We start from the raw sequence: 24,826 nt of genomic DNA on the forward strand, positions 1-24,826 counted from the left end.
ACCCAATGCACTTTCATCTTTTCGTTCAATAATTCAATAGCAAAATAGCAGTATCCATTTAAAGCTGTTTTACTTAGGCGAATAATTGTAATCCTATGTTCGATTTTGATAGTTTCATATCAAGTTCATCGGGCCGCTGAGGCATGGCTATAGCACTTAAAGTTTTTATGCTAAATAGTAGTTCTCTTTAATTGAACAACAGGGAAAAACAAACTTGGCATTGGGTATATGAGAGGTTCGGTATAATGGCATTCTGTATAATATTGGGTAAATGGAATTGGGTAAATTCTCCTTTCACCGTTTTGAAATATATATTCTATGATGTTGGAAACATTGCTCTAACCTCGCTGGAAGTGGACACGTACTCTGCCGAGTAATCACTGCTACCGTCGTCTATATTATCAGAACGAGACATTTTAGAAGGCTGCCCAATGTAAGGGTTAGACACCCATTGGTCAACCTCTCTCTGTAAATCAGCTGAAGAACTGGTCGACTCATCTTTATCAACATCAGCAGTTGTTGATCTGTGGGAGAAGTTGAGACGACTGTAGATGCTGGCATTGGTTTCCTGAAACCATCTCGTTTTGAACTAACAACCACCTTTCATGCAAAAATCGTGATCGAAAATTTTTGTGTTGATTACCAAAAAATAATTATTTTTTTTTGCACTGGTAATGGACTGTATTGCTTAGTACGAGATGTGACTACCCATGACAATTTATATTTGCCACCACAAGGTGCATAATCATAAACAACCCAGGTGTGAGAGAACAGTTTTGTAATTGAGTTGAAAGAATAATTCATGGCTAGCTTTATCGTAGTTAGAAATTTCTCAAAATGGGCAAACACATTTTGCATAGCGCAATCAAATAAATTAGGTTGTATTTTACTTCCCCCCCCCCCCGTATTTGGGTGTCAGTTTAGAGCTCCAAGGAGACATCACGAAAGCTCAAGACTTACTATAACCAGCGAAATAAGCAGCTATACTGCATTGGAAAAGAATTTCACAATTGCGTAACTTACATGGGCTGCTTTGCATCGATTTTGGCCTTTTTCAAAATCCAACATGCTTGTATACATTTTTCAACGGCAAAACTCGTGTTGCCAGTTTGATAAATATGAGTTGATATTAATTTACTTTCAGTCTGCTTTTTTTTATAAAACTCGATTAATATTTTCTCCTTTTTGTCCTTTTTTCAGTTTAACTAAGAAAATTCTTTTTATAATTTCCTTTCTTGAGGTTTGAGCTATTCGTCAAAAAATAAAGTACATTTGTTGAACAGATTCAGTTGTGTAGCATACAATTTCTGGTCATGTTATTTGAATTATCCCATGACGCAGCACCGATCAGTTCTTAATTACTATTATACGTCTCCCAGAGGCCGTCAACATTTGTTAATGATGATCTTTCAATTTTTGATTATATACCTGATAAAAAGCGAATTACAAAAGATCTAATAAAGATAATAGAATTTTAATGCTCATTCGCGTCAATCACAAGAAAGAACATTTTGAAATCAAACTATCAAGGTTATTTTAGAACATATTCAGGTAGGAGATTTGCTCAACAGGAACGTCCATTGTTGAAAATTAGTCAATTAAGTGTAGGAAATGAATGTGAAAATGTAAGAAACTCAATAGGACCTAAATGTCAAAATTTATTACAAAGGATTTCATTTACTGTTACGCAGGATAGATTTTTAAACCTAAAGCAGATCAATTTGAAAAATATTAAAACTATCCAAAGGAATTTGAAAAAGTCATGATAGACAGAGGTTGAAAATGGTGTCTACTAATAACAAAAGTGCAAATACAAGATGACTTTTTAATCTGATTAAACATAGGATGACAAATATACGGAGTAACATGACCCACTTGAAAAGTTACCATAATCAATGCAACTGAAATAGTATAGTCATGAATTTATGACACCAGATATATCTAATTCAAAAGGCACATAAAATTAATAAAGATCTTTGTTTCTACGTTCTGACATGCATTCCATGCAACCCATTTGACTGAAGTCTAAAAGCATACTTCGCTAACACAGGATTGTAAACTTAGGAAGTAAACATCCAAGAAAGAGTGATAGAAGTTGATGCTCACGTATCCCGAAACAAAATTTATTAACTCATTCATATGCAGATCAAAATGAAAGGTGAGTTTAAAGAGATTGACGGATAGGATCCAAAAATTTTATGCACAGTATCAACATCATTAACAAAATTATCGGTTTCGTCGTTTGTTTTAATGATGGTGAATTACTACATTGACAGCAGCAACATAGTACATGTAATCTAGTACTAGTGAAACAAAATTATCAATAGTACATCTAAAAGTTAACGCAGAAGAACATTGGTATTCAAAGAATGATTACCGTGCTCTTCAATTATTAGTAACAACAAGGGGGCTCGGTAATGTGCGATTGCACATAAGGTTCCGACCCCGCTCATCCACAATTTTGACATAATTCTCCAGCAAATGAAGAAGATAGAAAAACCCAAAAATTCAAGTATTTTTCGAAAAAAATGTTGTATGAACGAAAAGCTAGCCTACAAAGCAAATAACTCAATGGAGTAAAAAATGATGCATTAAATTATTGAGATATGCCAATATTAAAAAAGCGAGTCAAAAAGAACAGCAAAATCTAACAACAACAACAACAACAAACATTAATTACATCAAAAACTTTATGTGCGTTTTAAAAAACAAAACTTAATAATAAAGTCATAAAAAAGTCAGATAAAACTGAAACTAAACAAAAAAATTTATAATTCGCCAGAAAAGATATGGGACCAGTCCATAATAAGGCTTGGTAACAGTTAGACAATAAAGAACAAAAACAGTAAAGTTGAAAAATTCGCTTATAATTATTAAAAGCAATCAAATTCAAAGTAATGAAAACTATTAAAAATCAACGAAAACACCCCCATAGGTTTACAACTACCAATAGAGGGAGATTAACTATAGAAGGAGATTAACAACTGTCGTTATTACATTGTTTATGCTGTTACAAAAAGAACAACAAATAGACAACAAACAAAAAATCAATTAAAACTTGCCAGAAAACGCTTTCGAAGCCGTAAAGCTACAACTTGGCTGCCACACTATATCCGCCCTGCACCTTCTTCGAACACTGGTAATGTATTATGTGATCTCTCATTAAGGAAACTAGGTAACAAGTAGATAAAAAAGGAAACGGCCAAAATAAAGTAAAACTTATTTTTTTTCGAAAAAATAATTATTTCCAAAGACATGAAAGCCATTAATTACAAAATGAAAAAAATAAATAGGTTCTTTTATTCTTCCAAAGGAAGCCCCTGCGACTTGCAAGTATCGAGAATATGTCTTACGTCTATAAAAAGAACGCCAAATATGACAAAAATAAAAAATTAAATTATTTTTTAAAAAACCTGTGTCGCAGCCAGTAAAGGCAAAAAGAATTCTTTAAAAACATTTTGCGACACCAATAGTTTTTGACACCTTCTTTTGACAACAATAATGTCATAATTGGCCTGTAATTGACGAGACTAGGTAACAAACGGACAATAAAACGAACCAAATTGCGAAATTATTGTTTTTTTTTAATTTTGGAAATCAATTGTTTTAAAAGTCATGAAAGCCATCAGCTATCTACTAATATCGTCTCATCTATTCTTCCATGAAAGCCAATGAGACGGGGCCATTGTACATGATATTTCATACAACTAAATAGACAAAGTAAAAACGACAGTTTAAAACAAAATTTAAAAGTTCAATTAAGTTCTTCGAGGAAGTAGTGTCGAAGCCGTTAAAACCGTAATCTAAATCTTTGATATTTTAATATTATCAATTTTGTTTTATTTTGAACGCCAATAATGTGATATATGAACTTTCAATAACGTGATAATGCGACAAAAATAATAATGAAAAATGGGCAAAAGGCTCAAAATTTAAAAAAGGTAAAATCTAGTAGTATCAAAGCCAGAAAACCATAATTTAAGGCATAAAACCTCAATAAAGACTGAATTTGACTTCAGTAGAAAGAAGAAGCATTCTTTCATTGCTGACACAAAGCTACAAGTTGACATAGTAAGAAAAAAATGGAGGCAAATTTCAATAAGCCATTTTTTATTTAAAAATCAATTATTTTTAAAAGTCAAAACTACCATAAGCTTTCAAGTAACAAACTAGATACATTATTTTTGTAGCTAATTAGGAAGCCAATTGGACCTATCACTATTAAGCCTTGATTAAAAATGCTCTGTTATTTAATTAACATAAAAAAGATCAAAGTTTTTTTTATAAAAAAGACCGACTGATTACAATCCAAATTACTTTTGGATTGTAACAGTCCAAGATTGGACCAAAACTTTCCCTGCTAATACTGCTTGTCCATTCAGAACACCTAAATTTTCGAATGTCATAGATATAGATATTTTGTTAGTTAAGAAATCAAAAATAAATGCTGCGTTTTTGATAATCAACGAGTTATAAGTTAGGAAAAAACGGAAAAGTGTTAATTACAGAGCACTCTCAACGGAAGTTGAAGTAGAAATTGCCCCCTTTGGAATCTACAAAGATTGTGTTAGTGGTGTTTGGGTGTGCACTTCCTTCAAATTTAATCAAAGTTGACTGAAGAAACATATTTCGTGCTGTATTGATGAAAAAGTCTGGATTTTGAAATAATTAGCCAGATTTTTTGACAAAGAAATTAAATAGAAATAGCCGACAATATTTTCTGTCCTTAAAAACAAAATCAACAAGACTTTCTTTAAAAACATCTAACAAATTTTCGCAAAATTGGCGTAATTTCTCTGTCGAAATTCCGAAAACTGTGAACAAAAATCAACGGAATTCACTCTATTTTCTCAAAAGTTTAAACCTCAATGACTCCCTGTAAAACGAAAATCAAAAACTCTTTTTATTTCCATATTCTACGCTGGACAAGCTTTCTAATGATACCAGTCTCAACTCTCTACGATGAATATATCGAACGGCCAAAACTGACTGAACAAAAAAATGCATTTGAGTATATAGTTCCTCCCCCTCCTCCCCCCCCCCCTCAAGATGGGTCGGAACAAAAATGTGGGCTGAAACAGAATTAAGGAAAACCAAAATATTACTAGAATACAGGGACAGTTTTTGAGCTGTTATCATTGAGACTGAAACATGGAAGAAATCAATGTTATTGTCAAACAGCTTTCTAATTTTTTGAGCTATTTGAAAAGGCTGGATTACAGAAAATTCATATTTGCAAAGAAAAACTCGGAAGTGCTAATTATATTGTTTTGTTTTGTTGTATCTTGCAATTTTGGTCCCTTTCCGAGAACTGAGAAAAGATAAGAAAAATCACTTCATGATTTCCGTTTTTGACAAAGCTATTTAAGAAAAAAAAGAGTTTGTGGGATACAATTTCTGAACGGATTCTTCGAAGTCTCTCAAGAAAGAGCACCGGTTATTTCGGAACTGCTGTCAAAAGATTTCAACAGGAAGGTTCACCAGGTAAGTAACTGAAACAAATAATCAGAGGGTAGACATCGCCTTCAAAAAACAAATCAAAAACTAAAATCATCATTATCAGAAAACAAGGGGACGCTTTAAAAAGCAAGGAAGGACAGACAACCAGCAGTAAGAAATGCCGGCTAGAGTTTTATATAAGTTTTTTTTAAAAAAATCGAGTGTTGTCAACGCCAATCAAACCGATAGCCATGCTTTGCAACTATTACTCAACTACATCTGCGCATCATGAGATAACTCATACCCCCATTTTAGCGAGTAAGATAATGATTAAAAGACCGTGCAAACCTAGAAAATTCGCTAAAATTTTTTGTGAAACGCATGCTCAGAGTAATTTATAAAATTGCTAAATACAACTTTAAAACTTCATAACAAGCTTTATCAGCACCATAAGATAGCAATTGATACGTTAATAAAAGCGTGATTTGGATGAAAAAGCAAAATTGAGAACGTGATTTGGATGAAAAAGCAGATAATTTCAAATAAAACGGTTTACAAGTTACTGGTTTTAAATTTTGTATATTGAAACTCCGAACATCAATAAGATTAACCTCGAAAGCTTCAAAGCAACAACTGCTGAAAAAGTTAAAAAGCATATGCTTGCGGTCTGCAGCCAAATTGATTTTCAGGTCAGTTTAGTGTGTCTTGTTGTAAATTTCTTCAATTGAACATTTAACCTCTTCCAATAGCATGCTTACAACAAACATGTATAATTAGTGACTCAGCAAGTACTGATGCATTCAAGTCATTGATAGACCACTGATTAAACAGTTGTTGCAAAAGATAGAGCAGTGATTAAAATGTTAAAAGAGCTTAAGCAACTTAGAAATAAAAAACACTACTTATGGCATACAATTTCTGGACGGATTTTTCGAAGTATCCATGGAAGAACGCCGATTATTTCGGAACTGGTGTCAAAAATTATCAACAGGTAGGTTCACCAGCTCTCATTTCATAAGGTTAGTACCTTGAACAAATAATCAGAGGGTAGACATCGCCTCCGAAAACCACAAACAAAAAACTAAAATCAGCATCATCAGAGAACAAGGGGCCGCTTTAAAAAGCAAGGAAGGACAGACAACCAACAGTAAGAAATGCTGGCTAAAGTTTTGTAATTTTTTTAAAATCGAGTGTTGTCAACGCCAATCAAGCCCATAGCTTTGCAAATATTACTCAACTACATCTGCGCATCAATAGAAAACTCATACCACCATCTTAGCAAGTAAGCTAATAAAAACGTGGTACAAATCTCGAAAATTTGCGCAATTTTTTAGTGAAACGCATGCTCAGAGTAATTGATAGAAGTGCTAAATACAAATTTAAAACTTCATAATAAGATTTATAAGCATCATACGTAAGCAAACTATAGATTATTAATTGCGTGATTTGGATGCAAAATCAAAATTGAAAAGAATTTTGCTTATAATATCAAAACATACAACAGTGTACAAGTTAGAGGGTTTATAACCTAACAAGTAGCAAAGCAACAACTGCTGTAAAAGTTATGAAAAAGCGACCAAACTCAAAATATCAATAGTGTCAAAATCATCACATTCAACAGCTGTTGTTGAGACTTTCAGTTTTTCAGAATTATCCAACCTCAGAAATAAAGTAGCGTCAATCAGTTTAACTAAATGAGAGGCAAAATTGGAAGGCAGCAAAAGAAGAGAAGAAACAAAAGAAACAAAATTTTGCTATAGGAAAATTGTACTAAAGGTAACAAAAGCATGTGCATCCGGTCTGCAGGCAAATTGATTTTCAGCTCAATAAAGTGTGCGTGTTGTAAGTCCCTTCGGTTAAACATTTATCCTGTTCCAATATCATGCTTACATCAAAAATGTATGATTGCAGTGACTCAGCAAGTACTGATGCATTCAGATCATTGATAAACTACTCTTTATACATTTGTTTCACAAGATAGAGAGCAGTGATTCAAATTTTCAACAACCGCTGGCAACCTAAAAATATAAGCCGACTAACTTAGGATGAATTGCTCTAAAACGACAAACGGGGACAATTTTATTTAGCCAGATTTTTTGACAAAGAAATTAAAGAGAAATAGCCGACAATATATTCTGTCCTTAAAAACAAAATCAACAAGACTTTCTTTCAAAAAATCTAACAAATTTTAGCAAAATTGGCGCAATTTCTCTGTCGAAGAGTTTAAACCTCAATGACCCCCTGTAAAACGAAAATCAAAAAAAACTTTTTAATTCCATATTCTACGCTGGACAAGCTTTCTAATGATACCAGTCTCAACTCTACGATGAATATATCGAACGGCCAAAATAATTGACTGAACAAAAAAATGCATATGAGAATATAGTTCCTCCCCCCCCCCCCCCCCCCCCCCCCCAAGATGGGTCGGAACAAAAATGAGGGCTGAAACAGAATTAAGGAAAACCAAAATATTACTAGAATACAGAGACAATTTTTGAGCTGTTATTATTGAGACCGAAACAGGGAAGAAAGCAATGTTATTGTCCAACAGCTTTCTAATTTTTTGAGCTATTTGCAAATGCTAGACTACAGAAAAATCTATTTTGCAAAGAAAAACTCGGAACTGCTAATTATATTGTTTTGTTTTGTTGTATCTTGCACTTTTGGTCCCTTTCCGAGAACTGATAAAGGATAAGAAAAATCATTTCATGATTTCCGTTCTTGACAAAGCTGTTTAAGATAAAAAAAGTTTGTGGCATACAATTTCTGGAGGGATTTTTCGAACTCTCTCAAGAAAGAGCACCGGTTATTTCGGAACTGCTGTCAAAAGTTTTCAACAGGGAGGTTCACCGGGTAAGTAACTTAAACAAATAATCAGAGGGTAGACATCGCCTTCAAAAAACAAATCAAAAACTAAAATCATCATTATCAGAAAACAAGGGGACACTTTAAAAAGCAAGGAAGGACAGACAACCAGCAGTAAGAAATGCCGGCTAGAGTTTTATATAATTTTTTTTAAAAAATCGAGTGTTGTCAACGCCACTATTACTCAACTACATCTGCGCATCATTAGATAACTCATACATCATTTAAGCAACTAAGATAATGATTAAAAAAACCCTGCAAAAGTAGAAAATTCGCTAATATTTTTTGTGAAACGCATGCTCAGAGTAATTTATAAAACTGCTAAATACAAATTTAAAACTTCATAACAAGCTTTAACAGAACCATAAGATAGCAATTGGTACGTTTATAAAAGTGTGATTTGGATGAAAAGGCAAAATTGAGAACTCCGCAGATAATTTCAAATAAAACGGTTTACAAGAAACTGGTTTTAAAAGTTGTATATTGAAACTCCGAACATCAATAAGATTAACCTCGAAAGCTTCAAAGCAACAACTGCTGAAAAAGTTAAAAAGCATATGCTTGGGGTCTGCAGCCAAATTGATTTTCAGGTCAGTTTAGTGTGTCTTGTTGTAAATTTCTTCAATTGAACATTTAACCTCTTCCAATAGCATGCTTACAACAAACATGTATAATTAGTGACTCAGCAAGTACTGATGCATTCAAGTCATTGATAGACCACTGATTAAACAGTTGTTGCAAAAGATAGAGCAGTGATTAAAATGTTAAAAGAGCTTAAGCAACTTAGAAATGAAAAACACTACTTATGGCATACAATTTCTGGACGGATTTTTCGAAGTATCGATGGAAGAACGCCGATTATTTCGGAACTGGTGTCAAAAATTTTCAACAAAAGCTAGCAACCTAAAAATATAAGCCGACTAACTTAGGATGATTTTCTCTAAAACGACAAACGGGGACAATTTTATTTAGCCAGATTTTTTGACAAAGAAATTAAAGAGAAATAGCCGACAATATTTTCTGTCCTTAAAAACAAAATCAACAAGACTTTCTTTAAAAAAATCTAACAAATATTAGCAAAATTGGCGTAATTTCTCTGTCAAAATTCAGAAAAATGTGGGAAAAAAATCAACGGAATTCACTCTATTTTCTCAAAAGTTTAAACCTCAATGACCCCCTGTAAAACGAAAATAAAAAACTTTTTAATTCCATATTCTACGCTGGACAAGCTTTCTAATGATACCAAAAATGTGGGATGAAACAGAATTAAGGAAAACCAAAATATTACTAGAATACAGAGACAATTTTTGAGCTGTTATCATTGAGACTGAAACATGGAAGAAATCATTGTTATTGTCAAACAGCTTTCTAATTTTTTGATCTATTTGAAAAGGCTGGACTACAGAAAAATATATTTTGCAAAGAAAAACTCGGAACTGCTAATTATATTGTTTTGTTTTGTTGTATCTTGCACTTTTGGTCCCTTTCCGAGAACTGATAAAGGATAAGAAAAATCATTTCATGATTTCCGTTCTTGACAAAGCTGTTTAAGAAAAAAAAAGTTTGTGGCATACAATTTCTGGAGGGATTTTTCGAACTCTCTCAAGAAAGAGCACCGGTTATTTCGGAACTGCTGTCAAAAGATTTCAACAGGGAGGTTCACCAGGTAAGTAACTGAAACAAATAATCAGAGGGTAGACATCGCCTTCAAAAAACAAATCAAAAACTAAAATCATCATTATCAGAAAACAAGGGGACGCTTTAAAAAGCAAGGAAGGACAGACAACCAGCAGTAAGAAATGCCGGCTAGAGTTTTATATAATTTTTTTTAAAAAATCGAGTGTTGTCAACGCCACTATTACTCAACTACATCTGCGCATCATTAGATAACTCATACCCCCATTTTAGCAAGTAAGATAATGATTAAAAAACCCTGCAAAAGTAGAAAATTCGCTAATATTTTTTGTGAAACGCATGCTCAGAGTAATTTATAAAACTGCTAAATACAAATTTAAAACTTCATAACAAGCTTTAACAGAACCATAAGATAGCAATTGGTACGTTAATAAAAGTGTGATTTGGATGCAAAATCAAAATTGAAAAGAATTTTGCTTATAATATCAAAACATACAACAGTGTACAAGTAACAGGGTTTATAACCTAAAAAGTAGCAAAGCAACAACTGCTGTAAAAGTTATCAAAAAGTGACCAAACTCAAACTATCAATAGTGTCAAAATCATCACATTCAATAGCTGTTGTTGAGACTTTCAGTTTTTCAGAATTATCCAACCTCAGAAATAAAGTAGCGTCAATCAATTTAACTAAATGAGAGGCAAAATTGGAAGGCAGCAAAAGAAGAGAAGAAACAAAAGAAACAAAATTTTGCTATAGGAAAATTGTACTAAAGGCAACAAAAGCATGTGCAATCGGTCAGTAGGCAAATTGATTTTCAGCTCAATAAAGTGTGCGTGTTGTAAGTCCCTTCGGTTAAACATTTATCCTGTTCCAATATCATGCTTACATCAAAAATGTATGATTGCAGTGACTCAGCAAGTACTGATGCATTCAGACCATTGATAAACTACTCTTTATACATTTGCTTCAAAAGATAGAGAGCAGTGATAAAAATGTTCAACAAAAGCTAGCAACCTAGAATTATAAGCCGACTAACTTAGGATGAATTGCTCTAAAACGACAAACGGGGACAATTTTATTTAGAGGGGTGTAGCTTAGAGATGTTTTATCAGTAAAAAAAATTCGACCACACAGGGGTTCGAACCCCGAACAGATCTTTATTTTCTTCTAGACCCCCGCTTAGCTTTGCAACCCTATTTATACATGTTTACACATACAAGTTAAATAAATTTATACATGAAGATATATGAACAATATGTAGTCATTGAAAGCTAGCACAGCTAATTCGTATTTCAACGAAAATTTGTTGCATATAACCTAAGAATCAATAAAAATTTTTGTATTATACAGCAAGGACTCGAGTTTTTAATTATTGTTAGGAAGCTTCGAAAAGTGCCATCAATCTACCTAGACACTTGTTTTAATTAAATGCAAATATCGCTCTTACAGTTCGTGAAAACTCGATTTGGGGGTGCTAAAACAACGGCTATATAGATCTGGAGGGAGGGTCGCAAGCAGAAAAGATCCCTCCTAACCACTAGGTTCGGAGTCGGACATTTTAGTCACTCAGCTACACTGGCTTTGCTTTCGCTCACAATTGCTTTCACCAAAGAACTTTCAGAATGAGAGCAACTTAGATCACACACACGCACACACGCGCACACACACACACACACACACACACACACACACACACACACACACACACACACACACACGCACACGCACACGCACACGCACACGCACACGCACACGCACACGCACACGCGCACGCACGCACGCACGCACGCACACACGCACACGCACACGCACACGCACACGCGCACGCACGCACGCACGCACGCACGCACGCACACACGCACGCACACACGCACGCACACACGCACGCACACACGCACGCACACACGCACGCACACACGCACGCACACACGCACGCACACACGCACGCACACACGCACGCACGCACACACACACGCACGCACACACGCACGCACACACGCACGCACACACGCACGCACACACGCACGCACACACGCACGCACACACGCACGCACACACGCACGCACACACGCACGCACACACGCACGCACACACGCACGCACACACGCACGCACGCACACACGCACGCACACACGCACGCACACACGCACGCACACACGCACACACGCGCACGCACGCACACGCACACGCACACGCGCACGCACGCACGCACGCACGCACGCACGCACACACGCACACACGCACACACGCACACACGCACACACGCACACACGCACACACGCACACACGCACACACGCACACACGCACACACGCACACACACACACACACACACACACACACACACACACACACACACACACACACGTTTACAATGATTGCTTCAGGCTTCGTTCCAGAGCAATTAAAAACACACCCGACCATTGTCAGACGATTTTCCTTCGATCAACTAACGGAGGCTCAAATCTATCGATGATTCCTTCAGGCGCGGCAGCGTGCAGCTGGAGGCAATATGTTTATTATGTTTACCAAGGGGCTTAAATGATGCATATAGGGAGTTAAAGTGATAAAATTGATAAAAAATCATTGTGGCAAGCAACTGCACTCACTTCAGCTTCTTAAAATTTTTCAGCTCATTAAAATTGTGAATGAGAGACCAATTTAGATCAACGAATTAACAAGCAGCAATTAAAACTGTTTCCTGTTGTTTCAACATTTTTAATACAAAATATGCAATAAAACTAAATATTGCGAACACGATTTGTTTCATCTCAAAAAAATATGTCAATATATCCAATGCATGCATACATACATGTCCGTGGTTGTGTGAATGCAACGTTCGCCGGAATACTTGGTGCAACAATTTTGCTTGAAAAAGATACTAATTCAGAAAAGATACCGGAACATGATACTGTCATGCTGACAAAAAGCAAACTGCTTTTAACAAACAAATTTCAGAACAAGGCTGAAAAGACACTTTCAAAAGTCGAACTCCAAGGCAGCGCCGAAATTGCGGTGCAAGTACATTTTCAACATTTTTTAATATTGAAAAAGTATCAATGTGAGAAAAGCTTCAATTCACACTAACATATTTCAAAACAGTTTACACTAATTAAACAACTCTCATACAACTTGCATAGAGAGGCAAAACAAAAACGCAAAAACTGCTTGAATATTTTGGATGGTTTTTCTAGTAGCTATTATTACTGCTTAGTTTGTAAATTTGGAATCTCAATCTTGCAAAATTCACATCTGCTCGCATAACCAGAGTTCCAAAGCCGTGATAACTATATTTTCACAGCATAAGAATTGTGTACTTTAAAAAAAATACTTGCTGCTTAAGAGGCTTCTAAAGAACGGGCAGTAAAAGGGCATGAAAATTTCTAATAGTTCGTTTGTGATCATATTTTCATCTGCAAAAATACCTTCGCTTGGTCAATACGATTGTCATTATACTCAAAGGACACGCAAAAAACAGTTCTTAGTTTGCTCAAGAAACATAAAAGACGCCGAACTTGTTTCACTTCACCTTTCTTGTTCTCTTTTTGTTTCACTTAGGAAAAATTCTAGTCACATCGTTCCGCATATCCAACACTCAGCTGCAAGCACCCTCGTTTAAGAGCATTAAGTTCTTGAGGCGACCGACAATTATGTTGACACGTAATTATAGCTGATTTCTCAACGTTACAATTTGGCATTCGTTGCAACTATCGGCCATTTGAGATCATCTTTTAACTCAAAAATAAGCATACTACGTCTTTTTACAATATAGTTGAAACGCAAACTTTGGAGTCAAGTTTAGCACACAGTCTTCTTAAAATCAAGCGAAACAATATACTATGCATACCTGTGAACTTAATTTTTTTTGAAATGTTTTGGTCAAAAGCCTATGAAAGCCCAGAGGACATAAAGTCCTAAAAAGAATTCTAAGTCCTAAAAACAATGCAATAACAATAATTCTACTGTTTGATTCAAATGTAAACGACGCCAACACCGTACCACGACAACTCTTAAAATTAGTCAGGCGTTCAATTTTAATATCCCTAATTGTTGAAAAAAAGGTCACTCAGAACGAGGAACTAAATGAACAAGCTCTTAGGACAAGATGCATTCTCTTTTCATTCAGGGAAAGAAAAAACTGTTCCTTTTTAGGAATCCCGTTACAAATTACTTATTGGAGCGTTTATTTTGACCAGCTTGATACGTTATGCCCTGTGAATTCTTAATTCAGCTAATAACAATTAAGTCTTGAACAATTAACGATTAACTCTTCATCTCCGAGGAGAGGGGAAATCAATGACCCAAGTTTTTGAATGTGTGCTTAAGAATCACTGAACATTTTTCATCTTGTTAATGGAAGACAGGTTGTATTATGTTTTTACCACCGTTCAACAGATCATGTTTTCATAATACTGCGTGATAAAAAATGTGTGGTTTTGCCTAAATAATGTTTTGTACAATTTAATAAGAAGTGATACAGAGATATAATTTTTCATTCACCTTTTTAGATAATCCAAGAAAAAATTCTCACATTATGTTGCAGGAGGTACATTATGCGCAAAACTCTTTTTTGAAGCTTTTGTAGGCAAAAATGGCGATTTTTATGAAATCGTTTACAAATTGGGATTTCTTTGACTTATGTCTAATAAAACGCTGTTAAGAGCAATCGTGGACAACAGTGACAAAATTAATAAAATTTACTAAAGCAAATGTACCTTTTACAACGTAATGCAACAACTACTCTGAACTGAAAAGAATACGAAACGATAGTTTGCGAATTAAATATAAGCTCTCCACCGACCATAAGTTAACCTCGTTTTTTTGCACTTTCCGCTGACCGCAACCATCTATAGCTCAAAATGTCGACTTGTCACCATCAAATCGAACTTTCCTAAGTGGTGTTAGGTTTCTTAAAAGAACAAAGGCTTCACTTTAATACCACGCGGTTAGGATTAAAATAACTCCCTCAGAATCAATTAGAATCAGTTAGCAGCTAAGAGACATATTGACAGCCCCATTGGCAAGGCATCATTAACTCTTTGCATACTAAATGTTTCCTCTAATGAATATTTTAATGGCTTTTCAGCTGTCACTAGCTTCGCTTTTCAGGTCACTTCAAAAATCAACAAATTTAAATTAAAAACAAGAGCACAGGTCTCATTGAGACAATTGTTTTTTCAGATCATGCTTTTTTCTCAAACAACGACAAAGAAGCCTGTTTTAAGTAACGATTAAGAAAATTTCTCTACTGTTTTATTCATATTTAAACCGAATCAAATTAACATATTCTGATCGTAGGGCTGAGAGTAATCACAATTTCAAATCTTAATGGACCCTATTCCCCCAATGTTAAAATGTCCTATACCTACGCAGCATTACAAACTCGGCAAACCAAAACAAGTTATTTATCATAGATTGCAGCAGCTGTTCCAACACAGGTAGGCGTTTGCTAAATTAAATGTGAAAAGTGTGAAAAATGTGGCCATGTGTGAAAAGGGGCAAAAATACAGCTGATAGATTGTCGTAAATAAACTGGTTGCTTTGTAGACATTGGATTAAAAATACCAATGAAAAAAATAATCCCAGCTATGTCAAAAACGCAAATAAGTTACAGGACAAAAAGCTAAAATCAGTTTTTCTATCAATAATTTGATTTTAATGAAATTCTGATTATGCAAATTCTTCCCTTTTCTTCTGATTTCATTATAACCCTGACTGTATTCACTAAAATCAGTCAATTTCTTGAACTCCATTCAGTTGAAATACTGAGTCGAAATCAAGCGTAAAACTTGTTCACTGAGTATAAAGGAAAACTCGAGCACTGCTTAAATAACTAACTGAGAGCAACTTAAAAAACCTGTTTGAGTACATGGAGACGCCTATTAACAAAAATATTGACTAATATAAATAGCATAGCAGGAAAACTGATACTCTATTGAAAAAATTTTCAAAAAAATAATACCGAAATCCATCCAATAAAAGATGCTAATGAAGGAGACGATAAGGTACAAGAACAAAAGAAAATTACAGGAAGACTTATAGCCAAACAGATTGTTTTGAAAACTTTGGCGCTAAAATTCACAAGAAAACATGTGTTGGGCCATTAAATACGTTCAACTGCAAATGGAAAATGCAAGAAAAAGGACAATAGCAAAAAATATTGTTTATGAATTTATGTGTTCATATTTTTTTCCGAAAACGAAAACACCGAACAATAAACTTTATAACAACCAAACTTCAGGATAGAGAGCCACTCCTGGGAAAATCAAATTTATTGTTATTTTCTGGTGTCCATGACCTTCAAATCAAGAACTAAATGATCCGTGAAAAGATGAAATGGTGTTAGAAGCAAAACAAAAGAACGACATGGAAACAGAAGCATTTTGTCTTGAAACCTAGTATAAAATCATAACATACCCAGCATATTGCCGGAAAAAAGCCGCCGTTGATTCCAATAAGCATGATTGGGATTGAAAGAATAGAAGATATTGAAAAAAAAAGATTTTTATACAAAAACAATTTTTAAGTTCAATTTATTTTGATGACATTTCGTAGTTGAGCATACATCTGTTTCTTAGAGAGAGGCTACAGGGGCTACTATCAATACCAATAAGGATTATAGATGGTAACTAAGACTTATAGGAACGATGTTCAAATAGCGGGCATCTAAAATTGGGCTTTATGGGTTTATCCCGTTTCTACTTCTGACTTCAATTTTTTATACTGACTCTGTTCATTCTGAATTGCTTTGCTGATCAACTGATGTTCAAAATCACTTTTAGCAGAATGAGAGAAGAGACAAACTAGCCTAGAGAAGTCATAAAGTTTTGACGCAAAATGTTGAAAAAGCGGCAAAATGAAGTAAAGCAAAACATTTTTTGTTCGACGAAGTAAAAAAAACATAGCAGGACAAGTCCTGACGTACAATTCAAAGAATTTTCATTTACTAAACAAAAAAACTAGACCTAGAACGGACTATGAGTGAATTGGGAAAAACATTAAAAAAATCAGATGCAAAAAATCGAAGAAACAGATAAATCAAAGTGAAATTGCCGCATGTGAACAAAAAAACCACTAGCGAGAAAACAAATTTCTGTTCAAACACCGTTTTCTCACTCTACTTCAAAATTAGGGCGAAAAAAATTCACGCCGCAAAATCACTCGCTTTTTCGCTCCATTTCCTGTTTCGGCGTGACCAAAATCACTACTCCAATTTAACTTCAAAAATCATGAAAATGTGTGAACAGATCTTTAAAAAAAGACAGCGCCCCAATACAATTCAAATTCTTTCAATTGTAAAAACAAATTAGGAGCGCTATAATACCCGGCTGAGAAGATGAGGGCGGCTATTAAAAAGAAGGGACAGAAAAATATATAAAAATAGCTAAGTTGCTTAGCTTTGGCCTCGTTGCCTTGAAAGTCAAAAAATGTCAGTCATAATACGAAAACTAGAAATTAATTGATTAGTAATTTCATTCAAGTGGCAATAAGAAAAACAAAATCTGGCCATTGCAAAGTTTGTCCAGACATCCTTTTCTGGTTTCACGCTATTCACGCTAGAGGTTTCTAAAAAGTCACAACTGAAAAATACAATCTAGCCTTTGCTACTTCGTTCACCGTTCATTTTTTGAAGTTACCAGCAGTGTTTGCAGTCGACGGCCTTTGAAAAAACATTATCAGAGGGCAGCCAGAATCCTATTCACCCCCATCCCCAATTAAAAGGTCTAATAAAAAATCATTGTATACCTCTAGCCTGGCATTAGCAACTGCTGCCGAGACAAAGACATCATCACTGTTGCCGGGCATATTCACAGATGAAGAGCTGTAGGTCGAACAAGAATCCGACGTAGCGCTTTTAATGTCAAGCTCAGAGTTAAACTCGACAACGTTCCTTTTCACAGGATTAGAAGCTCCGTCACTGTGGCCTTTACATGTTGGATCTGAATTTTGATTGTTAATTTCAATGTCATCTTGAACAGACGGTGTCAAAGTTGCGTCCAAATAGGAGCCTATAACAGGATAAGCCTCACATCTTGAAATTGAAAAATGCTATTTAAACAGGCCAAACAGCAATTATTATCTAACCAAAATAAAGCTAGAGGTCAAAACAGTTCCACTTTTTTATATCAAAGAATTACAATTGAGCTACATATACAACAAGGAAGCTCGGTAATGTACGTTCGCACACTGCCGCATTAGAGCACTAAAAATATCTGCTATTATTAAGACCAGGAGAAAAAAACAACTAAATAGGCAAAAACAAAACTTTTTTAGGGCAAAAACTCAATATCTGAATTTAAAAGCACCTAACAGGTCAAAATATAATCAGAAAAAACCTTAACTACACGAATTTCCTTTTACTTAATTACAAAGCACATGGGATTTTTCCTTAATGAGACTAGGTATCAAGCCGACAGAAAAAAGAAAAAATGAGGTGAAGTTCACAAATCCATTAAACCAGACAACTTTAAAAATCTAAAAGCCATTAACTTTTCTATAAAAATTTCCAGATAAGGTTACTAAAAAGTACTTAAGAAACCAAGAGGACACGTTTTTGCTGAGGCTAAGCCATAGAATCCGACTAAACATGCAGAAAATCTCAAACAAACAATTTACGAAAACACAAGGTATTGAAGCCATTAAAATCATTAGCTATTATCTGAATATTACGCTTTTTTTCAATTATTACTGGCACTAATTCACTTAAACAAATTTAAAGATTCAACAAGTTTTCACTTGGGCCTGATTTGAAAATCATTGGGATCTACTATTAAAGCGATTGTGCTAAAAGAAGAGAAGAAACAAAATTCAACCACTCACAAAGCTTGTATGAAAACGCATATTGTCCAACAAAAAGAGCATGAGTCATGACATAATATCAACAGACACACTAATGGTTGAATTGCAAGTGAAAAAAAGCTATTACTGACAGCACTAAATTAGTTAAATTAATCATCAATTGGAACCTAATGAGACATCATCATTTAGAAAAACAGCAAATCAAAAAAAAATGAGAAAAGCGACGAAGCCATTAATAATTATCTTCTCAGTAAAATTTTTTTAAATTAAATTATCTTTAACAGCAATGGGATTCCTATGCTTGTAACTATGTGATTTCAAAAAAGCAACAAATAAGTACAAATATATTAAAACCAAGTTTTTAAGAAAACCCGTATTAAAAGACCATTAAATTCAATAGCTTTAGACGTAAAAAGCAATTACGCTAAATTACGCTTCGATGGGAAATCAATTATATCTGTCGTTCATACGTCATCACAAAAAGTCATATGACTATGAAAACAAATACAGGTAAGAACTATAAATTCAGTAGAAAAGCTCAAGAAAGTGTCGAAGCCATAAAAACCACAAACTTTTCTCCAAAAACTATAATTATGATCAAAGGATCATCTTCTGAAAGCCAATGGGAACTATCAAATTAGATTAGGGTGATAAGATTTCAAACGGAACCAAAAAACGAACAAAATATTTAAAACAAAAAATATGAAAACCGTGACATCGAGGTCATAGAGTCAACAGTTATAGATAAAACCGATGAACAGATTAATTTTGGTTTCAGTAGAAAGAATAGGGTTTTTTTTATTAGTGGGACTTACTTTCAAGTTCGAGCAGAAATATTAGAAAGTTAAGGATTGTTGAATGTTCAAAAAAATTTATATAAAAATTATACACATAAAAAAACACTAAATAGGTTCAGTTAATGCTCCTCGGGAAACGTATCGCACTTTTAGTCAACGAGTCCGCCATAGGACTACAAAAATTTAGAGAAATCTCAAAAAAAAAATTTCCTTAAAAATTACGAAAACTCGAAATGGAAACCATAAAAACATGAGCGATTCCTTGAAAACTAATTATTTATTTATTTGGCCTCATTTGACTGTAAATGAGGTTTTTATAAACGTAACTGTGATATGGAAAGTGATTAGTTTCTAAACTAGCCAAAAAATTCAAAACTATGAAGTTTTTTTAAAAAAAAACAGCCCTCCAATTGAATTCGAATTTTTTGATTATGAACTTCGAGACCAAAATTAGCCTTTTTTCGCCTTTCGTCTATTTAGAACCAAAAATTGTTTAATTTCGTAGCGCAAAATCTAATTTTTTTAAGAAAACATCTTAATTTGAACAAAATAACGCTAAAAGTGAACAAAATCATGCCAAATATTACGTTTTTACACCAAAGTTAAAACATCGATAACTCCTCGAAAAAAGGATATTGAAAAAGATCATTTTCACATTTTACGCTGAACGAGCTTTTTAACGATACCACTCACATTTCTCTACGCTGAATATACCGATCGGCCAAAATACAACGCAACCCCGTTTTTCATAATCTGATCTCTCTTGAAAAGATAAACAACTTTCTAAACCGCTGTGAATTTGCATTTTTCAAAAACTGGAAATTCGAAAGATTTCACAGAGTTGTCAAAATTTTGATGACAATAGCTCATTGAAAAAGACGGCACAATTGTATTATTCCAGAGCCTCAAACGTATTATTACAAAACTACAGAGCGGTTCAATGTAATGATTTTGATTTACGTCTTAATATGGACTGAATTATACTGAAAATAGCCTTCTTGGAGTCGATTATTTCATTTTGCAACTGTGCTTCTTGAGTTAGCTTCTTGAATTATCAACTATCGATAACCGTAGCTCTATCGTTGTACGATTCTTGGAGGCTAAAAAATTGTAGCATGATCAAATACAGCATTGCATTGATAAGAAATCAATTGTCACAACTAATTGGTTCTTATTCTTAAAAGAAACACACAACGTCAAAAATCAAACAGTCATTATAATGACGTGAAAAAAACGCCTCAAATTACGCGGTTCACATGTTTGATTATCACAGCTCTAAAAATTCATTTAGTTGTTGCAACATTTTCTACATAAAGCAATGTTAACACGGTTCCGCGGAATCAGCTTATATGTTCATAACCACTAATATCTACAAATCTAAATATCTAGTATAATTAGATATCCATAATCATAGTTGTATGCTCTGCATATCCGCTCGTCAATAATATCCGCTCGACAAAGAAAACTTCAACATACTGCAACATTAAACCTAACAGAATAAGCTCGGATGCATTTTTCTGGAACCGAATCTGGGGTTCGAGTTTTTCGGATACCGTTTCTGCCAGATGGGAAAATTGTCTTGGCCAGGCAAACATTTCCATTCTCAAACTTTGATCGTGAGTAATTAAAAACAAAAGCATGTTAAGCTCCATGGGACAAAAAAATGAATATGAAAAGTTGGGCTAATATCATGAAAACTTTACCTGTAAAGAAGAAACCAACTTTCATTGTGTTTACTGTAGTTGTCACATTAGTAGGATCATTCTTACTGTATTTACGGTGACGGTCAAGCAAGCCAAAAGGCAAGCACGCGAAATTTTGAAATATTGAAATTTTGTTATACCGATATTTTAAGTTGCCCCTGGTTCGCAGTGGTAACTGGCTTGCGGATTCCGGATTACATCCTACAGCGGATGAGAGGCATGCCCATGGGTAACGGTCCGCTGGGGCCCGTAACCCTTCCATGTCAAAAATTGACGTATTTCTTTCTTTGGTGTATTGCAATACAATAACTTATAATGCTATACGCAATCTTGATTGTAACGGTCAACAGTGTATTAATTCTAATAGATTACATAACTTTCGGCTTGCCACTATGTCGGCTTACTTTTACTTCGGCTTTATTTGTGTTCACCTGTATTACATTCCAAAATCTCAGATACATGCCGTGTAGTTATATCTTTTGTGAGAAAAACGAAAACCTTAATTTCAAAAAACATTATTGATTATTAACAATTTTAATTATTAGATAACCAATACTTCAAGCGCTTGCTCTTGTAGGAAGTAATAAAAAAATTAGTAAGCAGTAAATTAAAGATACTAAATGAAAATAAAATTGGGGTTGTGATTTGAGTTTAGTCAGTAGATCATTGTTTCGAAAGTACCGAAGTCGAGTTGAGTGTTACATCTTGAACGAACAAATTACTGAACAAAGGCCTATTGCACTGTTTCATCTTTCTCAATTTCTTAGCTAAGTTTTACATGTGGCTACACTAAGTTAATTCTTTATATCCAATTCGGAGAACTCAATCTTAAGCGAAACTGGTAGTTCGGAGAAAATTAGAAATTACAATGAAATTCACTTTTACTAGAGAAAAACGCGCATTAAAATTTTGTTTAAAAATAGCATCGAGCAGAACATTCTCACACCCCCATTGTTGAGTTATGGACTTACGGACTTGAAATTTAAGGGTGATGCGAAGCCTACAAAAATTTCAAATTAGACCACTCTGTTAGAACAATTTATTAGTTCTTTTGGTGAACAATTTATTAGTTCTTTTGGTGTACTATTTTGGTAATACAATTAACATTTTAATGCTATGCGCAGTCTTAACTGTAACGGTTAACGAAGTATTATTGCTAATAGATTACATAACTTTGGGCTTGCCTTTACATCGGCTGCAAATTGTTGGAAAAACTGCTGAGAGTACAAACAGTGATTTTTTGTGATTAGCAAGACTGATATGTCCTTGGTTGTCCTTTCGACACACGAAACCTTGAAAAATCCTTGAATGGTTTAGAGAGAGTGGTTTAGAGCGGAGCCGTATTAAAATTACACACAATTTTTCTCCAAAAGCCAAAACTACGTCTCAACGAAATTATTTCCCCATAATTAACCTTCATAGAGATCATTTTTAAGAGAATACTTAACTTGTTGATTCTTCGACTCGTTGTCTTCCCCAGTTTCCACAACTTTTCCCATTTCAACGCCCCTCATACGCTCTTCGGGCAAAGGCTGACGCCTCAAACCTTTAGATTTTTCTAGCAACATTTTCTGCAGTTCGCTCATTCCGGGAGCGATACTTAAATCATGATCTCTAGTCAAAAACTGCTCAACTCTTTTCACTTCCTTTGCGGTTATCTCATTTGAATCTGTAGGTTGTTCTTCATTCTTTTCAATCTTTAAGAGTTTAGAACCTTGAATTTCATCTTGGACTGAAATCAAGATCTTTTCTGATAATTTTGCATCCCTATTTTGAAATTTTGAGGATTCATCTTGAGGCGTTTTAGAGGTCAGTTCTGACAGGTTGCAAACTTTATTTGTACTTTGTTCCGTTTGAAGTGCAGTTTGTTCATCTTCATCTGAAGATTCATTGAGATTTTTCCCATTGCTGTTTTGCAATTGGTTAATCATATTTGACACTAGCGTTGACACTTGCGACCTAAACAACCACATTACTCAAGACTTAATCCAGACATTTCCATATTAAATTAGCTCCCATTTTGCCTAGAAATTTGAAAGTTATTCAAATAAGATTTGAAGGATACAAAAGCCCAAGGGAAGGTGAGCTGTCAAATTGCGGCTGGGCTCAGACAGATATACACTTAGTGCAATCCGGCCTCAGTCAGAATTTCATTAGACTAAAGTTGAATCAAGTTTTGTGGAAGAGTTGAAATTAACATGAATTTTTTGCATACTAAATTCAAATTCATTATCAACGCAGCCGTTCTGTATGTTCCAGCCATGAAAAAATGAAGAACATCCAAAACTTTTGCTATCGCTAAATTCAGAGAAAATTCAGACGGCGCAATGAACTTCAATAAATAACTTGTAATTCACCTAAATAGCAAAAAAAAGCTCGTACAGCTCCCTTTCAAAATCAGCCTGATTAAAATTAATGACTTACTTTTTAGGTGTTGTTCTCAAGTTGATTTTTGATTTATTTTCTTCAGTGGTTTTACTCTCAATTGCGTCTTCTGCCTGTGCCTGTTTTCTCTCCACAACTGCAGTCGATTGACTATTTTGTACTTCATTCGATTCGATATTAGTCGCATAACATTTCGGTCGGATAGGGTCATCTACATTTTCAAAACTTGAAAGCAAATTTTGCATTCTCTGACTAGCACCCAGTTTGGGCCGTTTTGACGGAGTTTCTTCAGCTCTTCCACCGCTCACCAAGTGAAAGTAGGCGAGCTGAAACACCAGAAACAGTCAAAAATTCCAAAAACTTTTTCTTGTTCCATGGAATCAAAAAAATAACCTTTTGTACTGCTTGCTACCTTTGCGATTAATTTCTCACGAATTAAGTTATGAGAAAAATTGATTAGCCAAAAATTGCACTTTCGATACAACATGTAGTTTGATCATTCACCCCCAAAAATGTCATACCCAAATTTTAAAGCCAACTGATAAATTGAGAATTCTATATCAACTCTAACAGGTGATCAAAAATTGTAATAAAGGTTGACAAGAGGTCGTAAAAATCGGTGGAGAATACACGGGAGTTAGTTTGATCATTGGCAATTTCTGCTGATTTACTTCTTTAGCCCACAAAGCTGTAAATGCAACCTTCAAACTTATTCAGCCATAGACCATTTTTGAACGGTCAGATGTTGAATTTCTTCCACGTTTTGAGCTGTTATTTCATTGACCTTGTAGCAGCCTTGCCTTTTCAGTCATCGACTTTTTGAATCTTATCATTTCGGTTATTGACTTTTTCACGAACACATTTTTTTGGTCCTTGACCTCTTTAAATTTCCTTAATTATCCAGCTCGAGAACTCTTGAACACTTCTAAAACAGCGGCTTCTAAACAAGCTACTCGGTAGCTCTTCAGACGGACCTTAAACATTCATTTTGCTTTTCGCAAATCATGGTGCCTTATAATGTCATACAAATAACATATAGGATTCACACAAAAAGATCAATTCGCTCAGACCACAAAATCCCACTTATCGGTCCTATAAAATAAAGAGCACAATTGATGTTGCCACAAATTAGAGCACGCACATTCTGATCAGCTATTCCAATTCTGAATAAGAGCGATTACGATCACATATTTCCAATCAAAT

At 34.6% G+C, this 24,826-nt stretch overlaps 5 protein-coding genes across 6 annotated transcripts in view; 2 read left to right on the forward strand and 3 right to left on the reverse strand.

The window, feature by feature from the left end:
- Nucleotides 1-24,826, reverse strand: part of LOC142342672 (failed axon connections homolog) — a 548,023-nt gene that overhangs the window by 225,347 nt on the left and 297,850 nt on the right. The window lies entirely within an intron of this gene.
- Nucleotides 1-24,826, reverse strand: part of LOC142342673 (failed axon connections homolog) — a 546,280-nt gene that overhangs the window by 223,604 nt on the left and 297,850 nt on the right. The gene's annotated exons all lie outside the window — the stretch shown is intronic.
- The window catches only part of LOC142342670 (cleavage stimulation factor subunit 1-like), a 518,885-nt gene that overhangs the window by 220,602 nt on the left and 273,457 nt on the right, over nt 1-24,826 (forward strand). The gene's annotated exons all lie outside the window — the stretch shown is intronic.
- The window catches only part of LOC142342671 (RNA-binding protein Musashi homolog 1-like), a 452,119-nt gene that overhangs the window by 220,602 nt on the left and 206,691 nt on the right, over nt 1-24,826 (forward strand). The gene's annotated exons all lie outside the window — the stretch shown is intronic.
- LOC142342661 (uncharacterized) overlaps nt 1-24,826 on the reverse strand; it is a 147,040-nt gene that overhangs the window by 117,669 nt on the left and 4,545 nt on the right. Inside the window, exons 2-5 of the mRNA XM_075394121.1 lie at nt 23,663-23,949; nt 22,686-23,197; nt 17,686-17,948; nt 344-568 (exon numbers count right to left, since the gene is read on the reverse strand). Coding sequence (XP_075250236.1) covers nt 344-568; nt 17,686-17,948; nt 22,686-23,197; nt 23,663-23,949 — 1,287 coding nt within the window. The remainder of the gene's footprint in view (nt 1-343; nt 569-17,685; nt 17,949-22,685; nt 23,198-23,662; nt 23,950-24,826) is intronic.

The sequence above is a fragment of the Convolutriloba macropyga genome, chromosome 7 (assembly GCF_964194025.1).
Source record: "Convolutriloba macropyga chromosome 7, txConMacr16.3, whole genome shotgun sequence".
NCBI lineage: Eukaryota > Metazoa > Xenacoelomorpha > Acoela > Convolutidae > Convolutriloba > Convolutriloba macropyga.